This window comes from Quercus suber, unplaced genomic scaffold (assembly GCF_002906115.3).
Source record: "Quercus suber isolate HL8 unplaced genomic scaffold, Cork oak 2.0 scaffold_487, whole genome shotgun sequence".
Classification (NCBI taxonomy): domain Eukaryota; kingdom Viridiplantae; phylum Streptophyta; class Magnoliopsida; order Fagales; family Fagaceae; genus Quercus; species Quercus suber.
Genome location: NW_027069937.1, coordinates 231791 through 254769, shown reverse-complemented (window position 1 = coordinate 254769; position 22979 = coordinate 231791). Strand labels below are relative to the sequence as shown.

Below are 22979 nucleotides of genomic sequence, written 5' to 3'. Positions count from 1 at the left end.
ATTCCCCTATTTTATTCCAATTCCCTATCTAATTTTAATCTATCGTCAACTGATGTTACTTGGATCATTATTTTATATACTTATACCGACTTTTCAATCCCTTGAAATTATCCCTACGGACTAATCAAAAAATTGATTGATAGAGTTTTGTATTCGTCTAGAAATTATTTTTGGAGGCTTTCCCCTTGTCCTTTTCTAAAATGTCTTTGGGATATGGCAATTTATGGCCTCTCATTCTCATATGTACCAATTTTCTAATGTCACCTACCAATATTTGTTTATTCCTTTTCTTTGGGAGAGCATATGTTTGACTTGCATACCCTCTACAAATAGCTTGGCTGAACTAATAATCTGTGATAGTGTGCTTTTTATTGTTCATTCATTTCTTCACTTACCTAGAAAAGAAAAGATAGTGAAGTAGTAATTGTAATCCCAGAAGAGAGATGGAAAACAAAGGCTATGGAGCCCATGTGTTGGCACTGCCTTACCCAAGTCAAGGCCACATAAACCCAATGCTCCATTTCTCTAAGAGGTTAGCCTCCAAAGGACTTAGAGCCACATTTGCTATCACCCATTTCATCTACAAGACCTTTCAGCCTGAGCCCTCAGACTCTGTCCAATTTGACACAATATCTGATGGCTATGATGATGGTGGCTTTTACCAATCAGAGAGCATCCATGATTATCTCACTCGTTTTGAAGATAATGGGTCCAAGACCTTAGCCAATCTCATCGTGAAGTATAAAGAGTTGGGGCACCCAATTGATTGCTTAGTCTATGATGCTTTTTTGCCTTGGGCTTTGGATGTGGCCAAACAATTTGGCTTAGTTGCAGTTCCATTTTTCACCCAAGCATGTGCTGTTAATTTCATATATTATTATACGCATCATGGGCTTTTGCAGCTCCCAGTTTCATCAACACCAGTGTCCATTCCTGGAATGCCGTTGCTTGAGCTACAAGACATGCCATCCTTCATCTGTGTTAATGGATCATATCCAGCTTATTTTGAGATGGTGCTGAGGCAATTTTCTAACACTGATAAAGCCGATTGGATTGTTGTCAACACCTTCTACAAGTTAGAGGCTGAGGTAGGTTATGCTGTAGACCATTTTTAATGCTATTACTTTACATTTGCAACTGCTTTAAATATCTCAAGTCCGTTCCACGGTGAAAATTATCTCACATGGCCGCTCTATGGATCCGGCACAAGATATTTTTTCGCACTATGGAGCAAATTTTTGACAAGTTTTTGGGTCCTATAAAGTATCCACAAGCTTGTGAGGGGCCTGCTACATGGAACAGACACAAGAGACACCTTCTCCTAGAACAAATGGAGGAAGGAGGAAAGGATGAATGGAATTCCAAGCACCTTTTGCTCTCTTCTCTCCCATGCAAATTATTGTTAAGGAATTTAATGATAAGCTCAATCTAATTAGTTTTTATATTTCAATAGCTTTTCACTTCTCTTCTTGTTACTCTCTTTTTCATCATCTAAATTATGGTTAAGAAATTTAATGATACACATAATCTAACTAGCTAGTTTTTATATTTCAGTAGCTTTTCAATTACTTCTCTTCTTGTTACTCTCCTTTTCATCATCCTAATATAGGATTAAGTAATATAAAGATATACTAAAAACAAATATTAATTATAAAAAAATTTGACAACAGCTAGATAGAAGATTAGCTTGACATTACATCCTAGCATAATTGAGGCCGTAACTATCAACAAATTTTTATATATTATAATCAGTCTTTAGAAAGAATATGACATTAGGGTCTAGCAGCCCAGGTTTTATTTATTTTTTTTATGTAAGATGTGTTTTTATAACAATGCTTTAGATAAATATGCTTATGCTTATATTTCAAAGGAATTATTCATATTTTATGTCAAGTTATACAAATGCTATGTAGTGAGGTTCAAAAGGACAATCATGTGGATATGCAAGATGTTCTAAACCCTCTTTTGAAAGGAAAAAATTTTCAAGAAATGAGAATTATGAAAACGTGTGGAAACTAAACAATTTTCAAGAGAAGTTAAGTTTTGAAAAGCTACGAACTTACTAAAGCATAAAAAGTCTTTAGAAAGAACAATAACAATTATGGGCCCTATTAAATTAAAGACTGATTATATGTTATGCTTTATTATAACAGGTGGTGGATGCAATGTCAAAAATTTGTCCATTGTTGACAATTGGGCCAACAGTTCCATCTAAGTACCTTGACAACCGAGTCAAGAATGATAACCGTTATGGGCTAAACCTCTTCACTTTAGAGTCCTCTATTAATATCATCAACTGGCTCGACACCAAGCCAGCAGGGTCTGTTATTTTTGTGTCATTTGGTAGCATGGCCAATTTAAGCAACAAGCAAATGGAGGAATTGGCTTTGGGTTTTAAGGGAAGCAATTACTACTTTTTGTGGGTTGTTAGGGACTCAGAGGAAGCAAAGCTCCCAAAAACGTTTGTGGAAGATATTGGAGAGAGAGGCATGGTGGTGAATTGGTGCCCACAAATGGAAGGTTTTCAAGAATATTTTGGCTATTTTGGTGATACATTTTCCAATTTGATATTTCAAAGGGATTTTTTTTTTCATTTTTANTGGCTCTAGAGGCAATTAGTGAGGGAGGCACTTCGGACAAGAACATTGATGAAATTGTATCTAAATTGATACACTAGTTTCTATCTCATAAAGTAACAAATGAATTGTTATATTAGAATGATGGTTAAATGATTGTTGGAATACACATTACATTTGAATAAATTTGCGATTAAAGTTGGGTTCTTTGAAGTACTTGAGTTCAAAATTCACGCCAATTGGTCATCATTTGGCCACTACTGTTGTGTTTTTATCTTAGGCAACAAAATAACGTAATAAAGTAGGAAAAAAGAAAAAGGAAAAGATAATTTCTCATGTTAAAGTAATGTGGGATATGTATTGTGACGCATTCAAAAAGAGGTTAAGAAATATGTTTAGCAAGGCTAGACTAATATATTTAGAGAGATAAAATGAATATATTCATGAATGCCGATATAAATATATTCATTAGTAAATCCATGTCAATCTATGCATTTAGCAATTTCATATGAAGATGTGTATCATTATATAAAGAGAGTGAGAGAGAAACTTATCTTGTTCTCTTTGCCAAGGCACATGCAAGAGGTTAAGCATGAGAATTTGCACCATCAATGTCAGAATCAGAACTATGCAAGAGGAAGAAAAATACAAGGGAAATAATAAACACGCCATTACTTCTTGAAAGAAAAAGTACAAAATAAGGAAGAAAACAAATGATTGTTGAGCAAGGGAGATCAAAAGAAAGGGCACTAGATCGGGGAGTGCTGCCAAGTGAGATCGAGAATTACACTCAGACCGACTGAATTATAGGAAATGGGCGTCTGGATTTCTCTAATTGAAGCGGGTGTGGAGTATTTTTGTGCAGCAACGTTGATTTTAGTTTGTTGCATAATGCCCTGTGTTGAGCATTTTCTCCAGTCTCTTGCTCTACCCTTTCATCCTTTAGGATTTCTACTTTTAATTAAACTAAAACCTCCTTCTCATGAACCCAAAATCCCTCTTTTCTTTCAGGATAATAGAACCCATAAAACCTAAAAATAAAAAAAAAAATCCCTTTGAAATATCAAATTGGAAAATGTATCACCAAAATAGCCAAAATATTCTTGAAAACTTCAAAATACCACGAAAGCCTTTAAAATAATAGAAATATCCCTTAAAATTTTAAACTAACCAAAATATTTCTATAAACTTTAAAATTAGCAAAATACCTCCTTTTAATATCCAACATGAAAAAAGATATCTCATGATAAGCATGAAATATATTAAATAAAGTACTCTCATATTTGCATATTTAATGTTACTTTTATGTTAATTTGTGACCTATTTTGAATTATATATGTTTTATAGGTAATTGAGAATTTACATGCCAATGAACTTTGTTTAAGGCATAAGGATGTGGGCTGAACCCAACTCATACTCAAAGACCTAAAAGATGTAGAGAATGCTAATCAATTAAGGAAAGAAGCCAATTGAAGGGGAAAAAAGAATCAAAATTCGGAATAAGGATTTTTATGCATACATCTTAGTGTTTTGAGGTTAGTCTTATTTTTTAAGTTGATTTTAGTTGTTTTGTATTCATAGTTTAAATTTGAAATATTCTTGTGTGAGTAGTGTGGTTATTTTATTTTATTTTATTTTATTTTTTTAAGAATTAAGTATTTTTAACACACACACACACATGGGGAGAGGGGAGAAGATTTTTTTTAAAAACTTACAGTGGTGTATATCCAAAAGGGCCTAATTCTTGGATAAACAGCATAGGCTTTAAAGTAGTGTGGTTAATTAGTAAAGTTTTGAGATGATACTAATTATAAGAGTAAGAGGTTCATATAATATAGTTGGACCCAAACTTATTACTAAAGTCTTCGGGTTAAGTGGTGTTCTTACATATTATATTAACTACTCAATTGGAGTCTTCTCAAGTTCTTATCTCCCCAACAAGTGGATTTACGAAATAAGAGTCAATGGTTCAACTCAACAAGTGTTTGATAGTGGATAGGATTGTCCAGCCAACCCGTATACCCGACCAACCTGAGCAACCCGCTCGAGCCCGAACTGACACTCCGACGATCAGTGGCGGGTCGCTGCCCATAGAACCCAACGCCTTCGGGTCGGTTGGTGGGTTTCCTCTCCCAAAACCCGAGCAACTTGACCCAATCATAAATCGAGAAATTTCCGGTGATATTCGAAGGTTCTTCGACAAAAACATACAAAATCCGGCGATATTTGAAGTTATCCGGTGAAACTTTACTTGAAACCTATTAGATCGGACGAGATCCAGTCCAGATCCGGTGAAATCTTGTCGTGATTTGGCCATATCTCAAAGGATCCAGCCAAATATCAGCCAAATCTCGATGGATCCAACCAAAATAACGACACCGGCGATAAAAACCAAAACCGACTAGTGAACCCGAAAACCCAATGCTTCCCAAATTGGCTGATTTGACTAGCATTCCAGGTCAGTTTTAGGTTCTGTTTTCAACCACCCGAAAGTTTTGGGTTGGGTCCGAGTAGAGCACAAACCCGACTTGGCTTGACCTGTGGACACCCCTAATAGTGGATAACACCAATTAAGAGGAAGACTCCTCAACTCTACCCATAGTTAAGTAAAGCTTTTACTAGATGCATGTTGATGACTTTCATAGTTGTGCAAACAAAAACTCCCATATTCACTCCACCTATAGTTGAGTAAAGGGCGCTCTAACTATTGGTGATGTTAATGCATGACACTTAGATGGTGCAGAAAAAGACTTGCATTCAAGAGGAAAACTAACTAAAGTGTTACAAGTGATTTAGAAGAAGGTTCACAGTTGAATGCGGAGATTTGTTGAAATATTTACAAGAGTGAGTCCTTAATACTATAATTTAGTTGGACCCAAACTCATCGATTTAAGTTTTTAGATTACGTGATGGTTACATATAGCATCATATTAACCTCTCACTTGGAGTCTCCCCAAATTATTATCTCTCTTAAACAAAAGTGTTGAACTAAAGTTGTTACTAGAAAAATTTATAAACTGCGCTAACAAGGATCAATAGCAATCAAATCCTTGTCCATCGACGCAATCGATAATTTAAATTCAATTCTTTTTTTTTAATTTATTTTTTATAACAATTTAAATTTAATTCATTATGCTCTACTCGTCCAGGTAACATATCGAGCATTAGCTTGTGGTAATGCATTAATATTGTTGTATCAAGCTCAACGAGGTGTGTGTGTATATATATATAAACATGCCAAATATCTAGTGGAAAATTTCATTTTCTTTTTTTGGGTGAAATATGGAATTGCATTAACAATTAAACGGTAAGGTTAGTAGACACATAGCATATCATAATACATGCCAAGTTTGTCTAAATATTAGTATAAATAACAAAGCATCAGATTGGGAGAATGTTATGAATTACAAAATTCCCTTCCTATCTCACACCCCTTTTGGTAAGTGCATCATCACACTTTTTTAATTTGCATTCTTTGGAAGAATGAATACCTGTTAGTTATCTTATAAAATAAAGCCTAAAATTTCTGTCTTATTCTAAATGTTCCAAAAAAAAATATTTATAGGTCGCAGCTTGTCACATATCCATTTTTTTTTAATGAAATCAGAAAAGTTTAAATTAAAAAAATATAGAATCGATAATTTTTGTTCTAAAAATGTGCATCCAATAGTAATGGCGCACCACACATGGATATAAATTCTCAATCCCAATCTAAGTATTTTGCTAAATGTTCCACTGATCACTACATGTTGCATGCCTTTTTTATTTTATTTTATTTTTAAGCAATCAAAACAAGTTACATATATTATTCTCCAGTTGATGTAATATAAACTATAAAGTAGTTGAACCCATGTTTGACTTGCATACCTAATGCCTACAAATAGCTTGCTCAATTATTGTTCTTTTTTATTTTTAAGCAATCAAAACAAGTTACATATATCATTCTCCAGTTGATGTAATATAAACTATAAAGTAGTTGAACACATGTTTGACTTGCATACCCATAGGGGTTAGAGCCACATTTGCCATCACTCATTTCATTTTCAAGACCATGCAGCCCAAGTCATCAGCCTCTGTCCAATTTGACACAAAATATCAGATGGCTATAATGAGGGTGGCTTTCACCAATCGGAGAGTCTCCATGCCTATCTCACTCGTTTGAAAGCCATTGGCTCAAAGACTTCAGCCGAACTCATCAAAAAGTACAAAGACTTGGGGCACCCTATTGATTGCATAGTCTATGATTCTTCTTTATCATCAGCTTTGGATGTGGCCAGAATTTGGCTTAGTTTCATTTCCATTTTTCACTCAAACATGTGCTGTAACTTTCATATTTATCGTGTGTATCATGGGTTATTGAAGCTCATACATATTTACAAGATTAAGAGAAACAACCAAGCAAAGAATTTGACTGAATCAGAGAATTGTTTCAAAACCGTCATCAATGAAAACATAATTTGAATTGGGTCTTGGGAGCATCTAACAAACAGCAACTAAGCCAAATTCATCTGTGAACCAATACACATTACGATATTAAGAGAAAGAACCAACCAAAAAATTTAACATGAAGTCACCCTCTAGTCGCTTAGGAAAAATTATAATATAAATCGTTTCTCAAACTCAAAATTGCCTCAACATTATGCAAAAAACAAAGAAGATAACAAAAATCTGCTGATATGCTGCCATGGTCAAGAAGTGTGCAACCTACAGCCAAACCAAAGAATTGATCGAACAAAATTCTTTCTTGACTGCAAGTAAACCCAAGGAATTCTGTCTCCACATCTTGATTATTAAGATGTGGAGAATCTTAATCAATTAAGGAAAGAAGCCAATTGGAGGGAAAAAAAGTTGAAATTCGGAATCAGGATTTTTATGCATATATTGGGATTAGTCTTATTCTTTAAGTTGATTTTAGTTGTTTCGTATTAATAGTTTAAGTTTGAAATATTTATGTGCGAGTAGTGTGGTTAATTAGTAAAGTGTTGATGATTCTAATTACAAGAGTGAAAGGTTCATATAACATAGTTGGGCCCAAACATATTACTAAAGCCTTTGGATTATATAGTGTTCTTATATATTATACTAACTACTCAACTGGAGTCTTTACAAATTCTTATTTCCCCAACAAGTGGATTTATGAAATTCAAGTCAATGGTTCAACTCGGCAAGTGTTTGACAGTGGATAACACCAATTAAGAGGAAGACTCTTCAATTCTACCCATGGTTAAGTAAAGCTTTTATTAAATGCGTATTGGTGATTGCCATTATTGTGCAAGGAAGACTCCCATTTTCGCTCCACCTATAATTGAGTAAAGGGTGCTCTATTGGTGAAGGTAATGCATGACACTTAGATTGTGCAGAAAAAAGTCTTTTATTCAAGAGAGAGAGAGAGAGAGAAAAAAAAAAAAACTATAGTATACAAGTGATTTAGTAGAAGGTTCACACTTGAATGTAGAGATTTGTTGAAATGTTTACATGTGGGTAGTGTGGTTAGTCAAGTGTTTAAGTCCCACAAGAGATACTAATTACAAGAGTGACTCCTTAATACTACAATTTAGTTGGACCAAACTCACAGATTTAAGTTTTTGGATTACATGGAGTTTATATATAGCATTATATTAACCACTCACTTCGAGTTTCTCAAATTATTATCTCTCCGAATCAAAAGTGTTGAACTAAAGTTGTTACTAGAAAATTTTATAATCTGCGCTAACGAGGACCAATAGCAATCAAATCCTTGTCCATCGACGCAATCCATAATTTAAATTCATGAATTCACTATGCTCTACTCGTCCAGGCAAGATATCGAGCATTAGCTTGTGGTAATGCATTAACATTGTTGTATCACGCTCAACGAGGTGTATATATACATATTTATATATATTATTACCTGTCAATATTAGAGTATATAGGCAAGCCATGTTACTCGAACCAATATTTTTTGTACCAGGTTCCAATTCCTCAGTTTGATTTTCCAATTTCCTACGTTGTAATATATTGTTAGCTCTTATTCAATCTCTTTATAAGTTTAAACTGTCCTAGGAATGAAGCCATGGTACATGCCAAACATCCAGTGGAAAATTTCATTTTCATTTTTTGGGGGTAAAATATGGAATTGCATTAACAACTAAACGGCAAGGGTAGTAGACACACTGCGTATCATAATACATGCCAAGTTTGTCTGAACATTAGTATAATAATAACAAAGCATCAGATTGGGAGAATGTTGTAAATTACAAAATCCCACCCCTTCTAGCAAGTGCATCGTCACACTTTCTCAATTTGCGTTCTTTGGGGAATGAATACCTGTTAGTCATCTTATAAAATTAAACCTAAAATTTCTTTCTTATAGATCGCATCTTGTCATATGTCCATTTTTTTTTCTTGTGAAATCGGAAAAGTCTAAATTAAAAAAAAGATAGAATCGAGAAACTCACTCGTTTGAAAGACAGTGGTTCAAAGACTTTAGCTGAACTCATCAGAAAGTACAAACGCTTGGGGCGCCCTATTGATTGCATAGTCTATGATTCTTCTTTATCTTGGGCTTTGGATGCGGCCTAATTTTGCCTTAGTTTCAGTTGCATTTTTCACTCAAACATGTGCTGTAACTTTCATATATTAAGAGAAACAACCAAGCAAAGAATTTGACTGAATAAGAGAGTTGTTTCAAAACGGTCATCAATGAAAATATAATTTGAATTGGGTCTTGGAGTATCTAACAAACAGCAATTAAGCCAATTCATCTGTGAACTCATTCACATTACGATATTAAGAGAAAAAGTCGACCAAAACATTATGCTAAAACAAAGAAGATAACAAAAATCTGCTGATATGCTGACATGGTCAAGAAGTGTACAACCTACAGCCAAACCAAAGAATTGATCGAAGAAAATTCTTTCTTGACTGCAAGTAAACCCAAGGAATTCTGTCTCCACGAACCATGAACCAACATGCCCTGTACAAAAAAGCGTCTTGATTATTGCTAAAGAAATCAAACCTCACAAAGATTCTGAAAATTCTTGTCTCTAATATCATAATATGATGTCAATTATAAAGCCTAGAATGGGAAAAGTAGTCAATAAACCTGACCTCTAGGCTCTTCCAATTGCCTTTCTTAAGGGTTAAAACAGCCCATGCAAGAATGTAAGCAGCACAAGATTTTTCCACATGGCTAAAAAATATTCCAATGCAAGAACAATATCTTATATTTAGCCATATCCAATAAAGGATATAAGCTCAAGCTGGTTTGCATGTGAGGAAAATAAAAGGGGATGTTCTTGTTTCCAAAATAATTTTGGGGAAAGGAAGAAAACACGTGCACCTAACACCCATCGATATGATATTAGCATTTAAGAAACTGAAGGTAATCAACACACCATACTTTTCCATACAATGGATGAAGGGCAAAGAGCTTAATAAAAATTTACAAACACTGCACTTGATTCTCAAAAAAAATTAATAATCAAGTATCAATGGAACTGCCAAATATATACTTTACCCAGGAATCTCAGATAATATAGGTTATATTGTATGATGTTTTAGCAATTTTATGCATAGAATGATTTGATGACTAAAATGTATCAAAGTAGAAACAAGTTACAAGAAAGGTGAGCACCATCCTCAACACATGTTCAATCAAGAACCAAATAATTGCTGCTGACAGCGTTGGCATCCTCCTATTTACTAGCATCCAGATAATCTGAAAACCTTAAAACGATGCATCTGTTCCAAAAGCATGCAGGGGAGAAGGAAAAAAAAATGCACCTGAAGCCTCAGATGACAGGCATGCGCAGCGAAACCATCAACATTCAACATACAGTGTAAATACTAGTTATTAAAAAAAAAAAAAAAAAAGAGCTCTTAAATACCAATAAAAAAAATGCAATCTTAATACATATAGATAAGCAATGAGAGAAATCATAAGTGTGTTAAAATAAAAAGGCAAGCTCAAGTGAAAATGAAAAGGCAATGCACATGGATTTACCTCTAGTAAATCAACGTCTATCAGTTTTTCCGCTGGACCGCTTCCCAGAGAACAAATGCTTTGGTTTCAAAGTAGGAATTACCCTATCTGCCTCACCACGACGTGCATCTTTGTTCCTCTTCTTGGAAGATTTCTTTGCAAGCTTTTGTGCCTTAACCTTTTGAGCAGAGTCCTTGAAGCCCTCTCCAGGGACAAGTTCACCCGGTGGCCGTGAGACTGACCTTGATCGGGATCTAGACCTCATTCGCAGCCTCTTGTTAGGTGTGTCCACATCCATATCCATAGCATCACCACCATCATTATCAGGTGACCTCTCCCTCTTCCGACCCCTCGACCTACTACGGGCTCGGTCAATGGCCTTAGATGGATCCAGCCCCAAAGCAGATAGCTGCCTTCCCATTCTCCTGGTTGTGAATTGCTTGTCCTTGTCAAATTTTCTTGGTACAATAGGCCGGCTCTCTGCAGTGCTTTTCTTGATCCTGTGCTGTTGAATGAGTAAGCTTTTCTTTTTCCTAATCTCAGCCAATGCTTGTTGCTCTTCCGGAGTCAATTCCTTGCCATCCATCTCAAAATCATCATCAACTTCCTCTGCCTGCCTTAGCCCTTCTTCTTGTTCCAACTCCTCAAGCCTTTGTAAAATATCAGGATCAATGAAGTCATACACGTTGTGCCCATCAAGAATTTCTGGCAATACATCTTCTTTCCATTCATCATTAGCTAAGATATAATTCTTCTTCAAACTAGCAGAGTATACACCTGCACCACCGTTCTCATTCTCCAAATCCTTTTCAGTTTTCCTCTTTTCCTTCTCGGCTGCTTGCTTCAATTTAGCTTCCGTTCCACACGGTGAAAATTATCTCACATGGCCGCTCTATGGATCCGGCACAAGATATTTTTTCGCACTATGGAGCAAATTTTTGACAAGTTTTTGGGTCCTATAAAGTATCCACAAGCTTTTGAGGGGCCTGCTACATGGAACAGACACAAGAGACACCTTCTCCTAGAACAAATGGAGGAAGGAGGAAAGGATGAATGGAATTCCAAGCACCTTTTGCTCTCTTCTCTCCCATCCAAATTATTGTTAAGGAATTTAATGATAAACTCAATCTAATTAGTTTTTATATTTCAATAGCTGTTCACTTCTCTTCTTGTTACTCTCTTTTTCATCATCTAAATTATGGTTAAGAAATTTAATGATACACATAATCTAACTAGCTAGATTTTATATTTCAGTAGCTTTTCAATTACTTCTCTTCTTGTTACTCTCCTTTTCATCATCCTAATATAGGATTAAGTAATATAAAGATATACTAAAAACAAATATTAATTATAAAAAAATTTGACTACAGCTAGATAGAAGATTAGCTTGACATTACATCCTAGCATAATTGAGGCCGTAACTATCAACAAATTTTTATCTATTATAATCAGTCTTTAGAAAGAATGTGACATGAGGGTCCAGCAGCCCATGTTTTTTTTATAAGATGTGTTTTTATAACAATGCTTTAAATAAATATGCTTATGCTTATATTTCAAAGGAATTATGCATAATTTATGTCGAGTTATACAAATGCTATGTAATGAGGTTTGAAAGGAAAATCATGTGGATATGCAAGATGTTCTAAACCCTCTTTTGAAATTAAAGAATTTTCAAGAAATAAGAATTATGAAAAAGTGTGGAAACTAAACAATTTTCAAGAGAAGTTAAGTTTTGAAAAGCTACGAACTTACTGAAGGATAAAAAGTCTTTAGAAAGAATAGTAACAATTATGGGCCCTAATAAATTAAAGACTGATTAGATGTTGTGCTTTATTATAACAGGTGGTGGATGCAATGTCAAAAATTTGTCCATTGTTGACAATTGGGCTAACAGTTCCATCTAAGTACCTTGACAACCGAATCAAGAATGATAACCGTTATAGGCTAAACCTCTTCACTTTAGAGTCCTCTATTAATATCATCAATTGGCTCGACACCAAGCCAGCAGGGTCTGTTGTTTTTGTGTCATTTGGTAGCATGGTCAATTTAAGCAACAAGCAAATGGAGGAATTGGCTTTGGGTTTTAAGGGAAGCAATTACTACTTTTTGTGGGTTGTTAGGGCTTCAGAGGAAGCAAAGCTCCCAAAAACGTTTGTGGAAGATATTGGAGAGAGAGGCATGGTGGTGAATTGGTGCCCACAAATGGAAGTGCTATCACATAAGGCTATTGGGTGCTTTTTTACACATTGTGGGTGGAATTCTACGGTTGAGGCATTGAGCTTGGGAGTGCCAATGGTGGGTATGCCACAATGGACCGACCAAACAACAGATGCCAAGTTTGTTCAGGATGTGTGGAAGGTGGGAATTAGGGTTAAGGTTGATGAGAATGGGATTGTGGGTAGAGAAGAGATTGAGTTTTGCATAAGGGAAGTAATGGAGGGTGAGAGAGGTAGAGAAATGAAAGAGAATGCAATAAAATGGAGGGGCTTGGCTCTAGAGGCAATCAGTGAGGGAGGCACTTCAGACAAGAACATTGATGAAATTGTATCTAAATTGATACATTAGTTTCTATCTCATGAAGAAATAAATGAATTGTTATTATTAGAATAATGGTTAAATGATTGTTGGAGTACACATCACACTTGGATAAATTAGCGATTAAAGTTGGGTTCTTTGAAGTACTCGAGTTCAAGATTCACGCCAATTGGTCATTATTTGGCCACTACTATTGTGTTTTTATCTTAGGCAACAAAATAACGTAATAAAGTTGGAAAAAAGAAAAAGAGAGTTTCTCATGTTCAAGTAATGTGGGATATGTATTATGAAGCATACAAAAAAAAAAAAAAAAATCAAGGTTTTCATTATCAAGTTCTATTCTTTGATGATTCTAAAGAAAAGAATATGGTTCCATTCATAGATGCCTTGATGGCATAAACAAAACCCAGGAGGATAATGGCTGTACGCAATTTTTTATTTTTTACTTTTGATATGTTGCAGCACACTATTTAAAAAGGATTATTTGAATTTTATTTGTTGAAGTTGTTATGTAGATTAGAGAATAACTATTAGTTAAGGATTTTTTAATAAGGAATAATTATTTTTTTATTTTAAATAATAATTATTTATCAGAAGAAAAAAAATATGATTCTTTGTAATAAAAACGCGACTATACAAGGGTTGGTTATTCATAAAGTATAGTTATTGTTATTTCGTTAGAGGTTTTGTTATACCAAACGGTGTTAATTGTGTTTACAAAGAACTTCTTTAACATCTCAGTTACCCTTGCTCCCTCACAGTATATAATAAATGGTAGTGTAGGGAAGCAAAAGATAATAACTTGATAATTATTAAGATAAACTTTACGTACCCACCCTCACACTAGAATGGCACAATAATTATAATCTCCCATAGAAATATACCAACAGTAAATCCCATCATCGTTATAAATATAGTGCTACATTATTAAGTAAGAAACCAGCAGTTTATCCAAAAAAAAAAAACCAAAGATTTTCCTTTTATCTTCAATATAAATGGGCCTTATATATATATATATATATATATTAGAACATCAACGGACTTGGATCCTATTCAAGTCCTTATATATATATATATTTGATACAAGTCCTTTATTCTTTATGCAAATACTTATTTTGTCACCCATTTATATTGGTATTGGGTCTATAAGCACTGATGCAACATTCTCTTTCATCTCTTTTCCAACGTGAGTGTAGTTATCCCCTTCCTTGTAAATGATATCTAACACTCGTGTAAGATTAAGACAACGCATAAGTAGAGGCATGGGAACAACAGTAGGTCTTATACACTCCTCATTAATGTCCTTCCAAGCATTAGCAACTTGCCTGTTGAATTCATCATGAACTACTTGCTCTGAGATACCATGTTGCTTCATGTAGCATTCGACTGCTGAGGGAGCATGACCTCTCTCTTGCTCAAACTACATACACATTTTTTCAAAAGGGTAAGTAGAAAGTTGGAAACACATATGAAATAGACCTTTCACACTAGCTTGTGAAACTTGATAAGATTTTTTGATCACATACCTTATGTGACTTCATGTCATCCATGAGTCTACCAATTACGGATGAAGCTGTAATAATCTTGGGGTTGCTGAAGGTCCAATCAAATGCCTCTTTTGTAACGATGTCACCCATGCCAAGGAAAGAGATAGTTGTGAGCATAGGTTGACCAGAGCTTTTAAGTGCAACATGCATATACTCCTCCATTGTTGGTATGTAATTTTGGTAGAACCATTTGGCTTCATCAAAGTAGGCCCGAACCAAACATTTCATCTAAGGTTTAAACAACATGAATGAAATAAGCACGTAGCATGAAAAAGTTGACAAAAAAACATGAAAAGCTAAGTTGCTTGACGCTTACAGCATCTTTTGCATAGCTAACACAATATGATCTTTCTTTCTTGGCCAACTCGTTTTCAATTGCTTCGAATACATCAAAGAGTGCACGACAACATATTTGCATGTATTCTGGAAGTTGATCTATATTGCTAACATCCCACCTGAAAATATCATGTACCAATTACAAAAGTTAGATTGACATTATACATCATAGTCTTAACATATATATTAATTAATTGAATTTATGAACCTCTCAATTGCTTCTGTGAAGGGTTCGAGTTCTTCAAGTGTGCCATAAGCATCATATGTATCGTCTAGAATAGATGTCATGGAAATAACTTTGGTTAGTATTTTTCTTGCAAGTGAATATTGGGGCTCAAAGTAGACCGAGACTATCCAAAAGTAGCATTCGACAATCCTATCTCTTGCAAAAGGTAGCTTCGTCGCAAAATCTAAATCTTTCCACCACCTACAATTTGAATATAACAATTAATATTAATTGATTGTAAGTAACCAAATATTTATAGCAAAATGCTAGGGTTACTATAAATTTTACTACAAAAACCTAATAAATTGTTGTATGAAGAATATGATTACTACTATATGCCACTTCAACAATCTAATAAATGAATTTTGAATTAATATTTTGGGTAAATTACAACTTACACACACACACACCTATGTTTTGGCCGAAATTTAAGTTGTCTACCTGTGCTTTGAAATTTGACACTTTACCCACTTGAAGTTAGTTCAGTTAGATTTTCTTAACCACTTCTTTTAAAAACATGGCTAAATATGTGGTTTTTCTTCACTTTTATGTTTCTTTCCTCCAAAACCACAAAAAAAAATAAATAAATAAAAACATAAAAATACAAGATCAAATAATATAAAAAAAAATTTTAAAAAAAATCTTGTGGAACATTTACATCATGGGATTTCAAACCGCAAGTAGGCAACTTAAATTTTGGTCAAACCTCAAGTGGGTAAAGTGTCAAATTTTAAACTACATGTAGGTAACTTAAATTTCAACCAAACTACAAGTAAATAGATTGTAATTTGACCTTTTTTTTTTATTTATTTGTGACACGTTATTTTGCAAGGTTTATATAGTAAAATCTGTAATATTCTCTTCATTATTTTCAAAAATATTCGTACTTTGTCTTTTTGGATCATGGTTTTAGAACTAATTACCTTGTGATATAACTAAGTTCCTCTTTGTGCAATGACTGCACTAGATTGAAATCTAATATTGAAAGCTTGAGCAAAACTTTGTTATGTGAAGCATCTTGTTCATAGAAAGAAATATATCGCCGAGCCTCTAGCCGTGGTATGCCCTTGTGCAAGGGCTGCTTAAGGGCACAAGTTATTTGTGCTGCCAATGGATTGCCTATAAGGGATGCTGTGGACTTAAGGTGAGTGGTAGTGAACTCAAGGGCCTCATCAAGAATCTCTTCTCCATGCATCCTCAGATGTGTAGCTTCATAGAAGGCTAGCATGCCTTCAACGTCACTAGTCAAGCTATCCTTGAATTGACCATCTTCATCTTTGAACTTTTTGAAAACATCTGTTTAGCAAAAACCAAACTTGTTTTATAAAAAAATACAACGCTAACTTGCTATTACAAGAAGAAATTAATCATACTCGGGTCTTACCACATGAAACCTTAAATCCTTCTTGGCGTAGCAGTCTAAAACTGAGGGAAACTTTGTAGAGATCATCAACATCAATTTTGTCATTAAATGTCGTGTATATATGTTCTAGAGCTTCTTGGATTTCTCTTTCAAAGTGGTAAGCGACGCCGAGGCGTTGGAGTGCATCAATAAAACCCAGCTGTTGTGAAAGATGACTCGTGGCAAAGAGCTCATTTCTCACCTCATCTTTCAGCTCTTCAACTTCACGTACTTTATGGAAATGAATATCCTACACCATGAGTTGCATGAACAAATGATTATATTGTAACAAAAAATGCTAAAAATATTATAAATTGTACTACGTAATTTTCATAAACTTGGGTAGCAAATAATCTTGTTACCTTGTCCTCAGAAGTATTGTTGATGAAACGGTCACCCCAAATGCTTGGATGGAAATTTGCTGTCCGGCGAACAACCTCTGATTTGGCATTTTGGGATGGAGCCCCTGAGACTTGGATAGACATATTTTTTCTAAGTTCAAGGAGGAGTCTAAGTTTTGAATGGTATGATGGGATTTGTTCTCTGTGAACTTCTTAAGCGTAATGTAGAAAGCCTTCAAGGCCATGGTATTTATAGAGTAATGGAGAGAAAGCTAGGTGAGTGAGCTTTATGAAATAGATTAGAAAAGTCAGTAAAGTACAATTTTTTTATGCACATCCCTTGAGGCCCAAAGTTCAATTGGAAACTCGTGCCACAATAAACTCATGCATGAGGCCACATGCTGGGAAGGGTGTTGGTTATTCTTCAGGACCACGGGTGGTGCCACCTTATGGCCAGAGTGATCCAGGACCACCCTGACCTGAAAACAATAAAATAAATAAAAATTTATACATAATAATTTAAAATTTTATATTTATCTCTTTAAAAAAAAAAATTTAGGAACACCCTGAATTTTTTTTATGGCAATAAAATTAAACTTTGGTCCATAATTTGAGCAACTTAATAATATATTAGGGTCTTTCAAGCAAAAAGAACCACATGCTTTTATATTCTTTTAAGCCTATATTACGGCTTTACTTTTAGTTTTTTCTTTACCTGACACACTTAGTCCGTTTGGATACAGTTTATTGTTGCTGAAAACTAATTGTTGCTGAAAATACCGTAGCAAATTAATTTTTAAATGTATGAATAATATCGTGGGACTCATTTTTAATATTTTTAATATGTAAACAGTGCATGAACAGTGTGTGAACAGTATATGCACTGTTCATGCACAGTACTTTTTGTCCCTCAAAAGTGAATAACTCCAGCTAAAAAAATAAAAAATAAAAAATAAAAAACTGAAAACACAACGCCACTTTAAGTAAAACAAAGTGCTATCCAAACCGGCACACTGTCATTATACAACTACTTTTCCTCAAAAACATTATAATATATATTATACAACTAATTGGTCAAAGTCACGAAATTTAGCTTTTTTCATTGTACAACTACTTTTCCTTTTTCTTATTCCGATAACTTTAATTAGAAAAAAAAAATAGTAGTTTTAGTTAATTAAGTGAATAAACTTAAAAAGTTACTTAATTTTTATATAACATCAATTAATTCATTATATATATAATACACTTTTTATTTTTATGATTATAATTAAACATGTGATTGTCCATTCTAAGGAAATTTGATTAAATTTACACGAAAAGTGTCACTAAATATTATGTTTTTACATTTTGCTATCATATTATTAGTAATAAACTTATTATATTTTTATTTATATAATTTAAAATTTTATTAATTATATTATTTATGATGTCACCAGTTCGACTATTGGTCGGATCTCAGTCTAACCAAAAAACCAGTAACTAGTCTCTTTTTTCGGTTCTTTTATCATACTGGTTTATAAAACCATGGAAAAAAACACAAAAAACACACACCCAAAAAAAAAAAAAAATAAGACTATCACTACTCCAACACCAACATGATTACTTTTTTAATTCAACAAATATTAAAAAAAAAAAAAAAAAAATCCTCGCGGAATCACAAGTCATTAAACAATTTAAACTAAAACATAATCAAACCTAAAGGCTAAAAGGAAATAAGAAACTCACTTACTCTCCCCAACCATCACCGTCCATCCCTGTTCAGCAACACTAACAATAACTACAACTGAACTCTACAAGGTTTATGTTGTAAAACTTTATGTATTTGCAGATTTTTTTTTTTTATTTATTGTTGTTGTTATTACTGTCAATATATAAAATTTTCTTTTTATTAGATTGTGTAATTTATGCTTCTTGAAGAGCATCCTAGAAAAAATTTCTAAAGCCGCCACTGAGTACACATCACACTTGGATAAATTAGCAATTAAAGTTGGGTTCTTTGAAGTACTCAAGTTCGAGATTCACGCCAACAAAATAACGTAATAAAGTAGGAAAAAAAAAAAAAAAAGTAATGTGGGACATGTATTATGAAGCATACAAAAAGATGTTTGGCAAGGCTAGACTAAGTATAGTGATAGTACGGAATCCCAAGAGACTCACTCGTTTGAAAGCCATTGGCTCAAAGACTTCAACCGAACTCATCAGAAAGTACAAAGACTTGGGGCACCCTATTGATTGCATAGTCTATGATTCTTCTTTATCATGGGCTTTGGATGTGGCCAGAATTTGGCTTAGTTTCAGCATACCACGTTTTTGACAAAATTTATGGTAAATTAGCACTGTTTCAAAAATATTTAGCAATTTATCACTTTTTTAGTACTTGAATTTCACAAAATCGAGTTTTAAATAGTACTCGATTTCAGTAAACTTGAGTTTCTAGTCTCACTTACTCTCCCCAGCCATCATCGTCCATACCTATTTAGTAACATTAACAACAACCACAACTGAACTCCACAAGCTTTATATTGTAAAACTTTATGTATTTGCATATTTTTTTTTTTTTATTGTTGTTGTTGTTGTCAATTTATAAAATTTTCTTTTTATTAGATTGTGTAATTTATGCTTCTTGAGGTGCATTCTAGAAAAAAATTTTGAAGCTGCCACTAAGTACACATCACACTTGGATAAATTAGCAATTAAAGTTGGGTTCTTTGAAGTACTCGAGTTCAAGACTCACGCCATTTGGTCATTATTTGGCCGCTACTGTTGTGTTTTTATCTTAGGCAACAAAATAACGTAATAAAGTAGGAAAAAAAAAAAAAAAAGTTTCTCATGCTCAAGTATTGTGGGACGGATTCTAAAAAAATAAAATAAAATAAAAAGTAACGTGGAACATGTATTATGAAGCATACAAAAAGATGTTTGGTAAGGCTAGACTAAGAATAGTGATAGTACGGAATCCCAAGAGATAGAGACGGAAAAGAAACTTGTCAAGTCAAAGAAAATAGCAAGCATTTATGTCCAAAGAAAAGAAGCATGAATTTGATTTGCATGTCAGGTGTTGTTCCAAGCCATCTTCTTTGACAATTCATGAAGAACATTTAATGCAAGCTCTTGCATTTCTTCATGCATGAAACTTCTTGAATATTATGCATCTTCCTGACATGGGCATGCAAGCCATTTAATGGTTTGTTGGCTAATGTCAAGCCACTAAGTTTGACTATTCAAGTCATTCCAACAAAGACAAAAAGTAGAAAAAAAAAAAAAAAAAAAAAAAAAAAAAAAAAAAATATATCGAGTACCACTTTTTTTTTTTTTTAATTACACAAATTCCAGGTCAGTAATGTCACTTTGGCAACTCACTAGGAACTCGAGTTCATTGAACTTGAGGACTATTTAAAACTCGATTTTGTGGAACTCGAGTACTAAAAAAGTTGTACATTGCTAAATATTTCCAAAACAGTGCTAGTTTGCCACAAATTTTGCCAAAACGCAGTATTTGGCTATTTTCACCTAGTTTTAGTTCCATTTTTCACTCAAACATGTGCTGTAACTTTCATGTTTATCGTGTGTATCATGGGTTATTGAAGCTCATACATATTTACAAGATTAAGAGAAACAACCAAGCAAAGAATTTGACTGAATCAGAGTTGTTTCAAAACCGTCATCAATGAAAACATAATTTGAATTGGGTCTTGGGAGCATCTAACAAACAGCAATTAAGCCAAATTCATCTGTGAACCAATACACATTACGATATTAAGAGAAAAAACCAACCAACAAATTTAATATGAAGTCACGCTCTAGTCGCTTAGGAAAAATTATAATTTAAATCATTTCTCAAACTCAAAATTGCCTCAACATTATGCAAAAAACAAAGAAGATAACAAAAATCTGCTGATATGCTGCCATAGTCAAGAAGTGTGCAACCTACAGCCAAACCAAAGAATTGATCGAACAAAATTCTTTCTTTACTGCAAGTAAACCCAAGGAATTCTGTCTCCACATCTTGATTATTAAGATGTGGAGAATCTTAATCAATTAAGGAAAGAAGCCAATTGGAGGGAAAAAAAAAGTTGAAATTCGGAATCAGGATTTTTATGTATATATTGGGATTAGTCTTATTCTTTAAGTTGATTTTAGTTGTTTTGTATTAATAGTTTAAGTTTGAAATATTTATGTGTGAGTAGTGTGGTTAATTAGTAAAGTGTTGATGATTCTAATTACAAGAGTGAGAGGTTCATATCACATAGTTGGGCTCAAACGTATTACAAAAGCCTTTGGATTATATGGTGTTCTTATATATTATACTAACTACTCAACTGGAGTCTTTACAACTTCTTATTTCCCCAACAAGTGGATTTATGAAATTCGAGTCAATGGTTCAACAGGGCAAGTGTTTGACAGTGGATAACACCAATTAAGAGGAAGACTCTTCAATTCTACCCATAGTTAAGTAAAGTTTTTACTAGATGCGTACTGGTGACTGCTATTGTTGTGCAAGGAAGACTCCCATTTTCGCTCCACCTATAATTGAGTAAAGGGCACTCTATTGGTGAAGGTAATGCATGACACTTAGATTGTGCAGAAAAAGTCTTTCATGAGAGAGAGAGAGAGAGAGAGAGAGAGAGAGAGAGAGAGAGAGAACAAAACAAAACAAAACAAAAACTATAGTATTACAAGTGATTTAGTAGAAGGTTCACACTTGAATGTGGAGATTTGTTGAAATGTTTACATGTGGGTAGTGTGGTTAGTCAAGTGTTAAGTCCCACAAGAGATACTAATTACAAGAGTGAGTCCTTAATACTACAATTTAGTTGGACCAAACTCATCGATTTAAGTTTTTGGATTACGTGGAGTTTATATATAGCATTATATTAACCGCTCACTTCAGTTTCTCAAATTATTATCTCTTCAAATCAAAAGTGTTGAACTAAAGTTGTTACTAGAAAATTTTATAATCTGCGCTAACGAGGACCAATAGCAATCAAATCCTTGTCCATCGACGCAATCCATAATTTAAATTCATGAATTCACTATGCTCTACTCGTCCAGGCAAGATATCGAGCATTAGCTTGTGGTAATGCATTAACATTTGTATCACGCTCAACGAGGTGTATATATACATATTTATATATATTATTACCCGTCAATATTAGAGTATATAGGCAAGCCATGTTACTCGAACCAATATTTTTGTACCAGGTTCCAATTCCTCAGTTTGATTTTCCAATTTCCTACGTTGTAATATATTGTTAGCTCTTATTCAATCTCTTTAAAGTTTAAACTGTCCTAGGACTGAAGCCATGGTACATGCCAAACATCCAGTGGAAAATTTTATTTTCTTTTTTGGGGGTAAAATATGGAATTGCATTAACAACTAAACGGCAAGGTTAGTAGACACACTGCGTATCATAATACATGCCAAGTTTGTCTGAGCATTAGTATAATAATAATAAAGCATCAGATTGGGAGAATGTTGTAAATTACAAAATCCCACCCCTTCTAGCAAGTGCATTGTCACACTTTTTCAATTTGCGTTCTTTGGGGAATGAATACCTGTTAGTCATCTTATAAAATAAAACCTAAAATTTCTGTCTTATAGATCGCAGCTTGTCATATGTCCATTTTTTTTCTTGTGAAATCGGAAAAGTCTAAATTAAAAAAAAAAAGATAGAATCGACTCATCGAGAATCTCACTCGTTTGAAAGACAGTGGATCAAAGACTTTAGCTGAACTCATCAGAAAGTACAAACACTTGGGGCGCCCTATTGATTGCATAGTCTATGATTCTTCTTTATCTTGGGCTTTGGATGCGGCCTAATTTTGGCTTAGTTTCAGTTGCATTTTTCACTCAAACATGTGCTGTAACTTTCATATATTAAGAGAAACAACCAAGCAAAGAATTTGACTGAATAAGAGAATTGTTTCAAAACGGTCATCAATGAAAATATAATTTGAATTGGGTCTTGGAGTATCTAACAAACAGCAATTAAGCCAATTCATCTGTGAACTCATTCACATTACGATATTAAGAGAAAAAGTCGACCAAAAAA

The 22979-nt window shown here is 33.9% G+C and overlaps 3 protein-coding genes across 3 annotated transcripts; 1 reads left to right on the top strand and 2 right to left on the bottom strand.

The window, feature by feature from the left end:
• Positions 1–303: 303 nt before the first annotated feature.
• LOC112040014 (UDP-glycosyltransferase 74F2-like) lies at positions 304–13166 on the top strand. Its single transcript, XM_065763026.1, has 2 exons — positions 304–1088; positions 12382–13166. The coding sequence occupies exons 1-2, from the start codon at positions 444–446 to the stop codon at positions 13102–13104; spliced, it is 1368 nt and encodes a 455-aa protein (XP_065619098.1). The 5' UTR covers positions 304–443; the 3' UTR covers positions 13105–13166.
• Positions 9390–11413, bottom strand: LOC112040015 (nucleolar GTP-binding protein 1; the record flags this gene model as incomplete). The annotated part of the gene is made up of 2 exons (XM_024072907.2): positions 9390–9531; positions 10561–11413. A coding segment is annotated over one exon (843 nt), but the record flags the coding sequence as incomplete, so codon positions are not given.
• Positions 13167–14164: 998 nt separating the features above from the next.
• On the bottom strand, positions 14165–17131 carry LOC112040020 (sesquiterpene synthase 2). Its single transcript, XM_024072912.2, has 7 exons — positions 16948–17131; positions 16568–16835; positions 16107–16479; positions 15166–15384; positions 14938–15076; positions 14601–14849; positions 14165–14494 (listed from the first exon to the last, which is right to left on the bottom strand). The coding sequence occupies exons 1-7, from the start codon at positions 17068–17070 to the stop codon at positions 14201–14203; spliced, it is 1665 nt and encodes a 554-aa protein (XP_023928680.2). The 5' UTR covers positions 17071–17131; the 3' UTR covers positions 14165–14200.
• Between the last annotated feature and the right edge of the window lie 5848 nt (positions 17132–22979).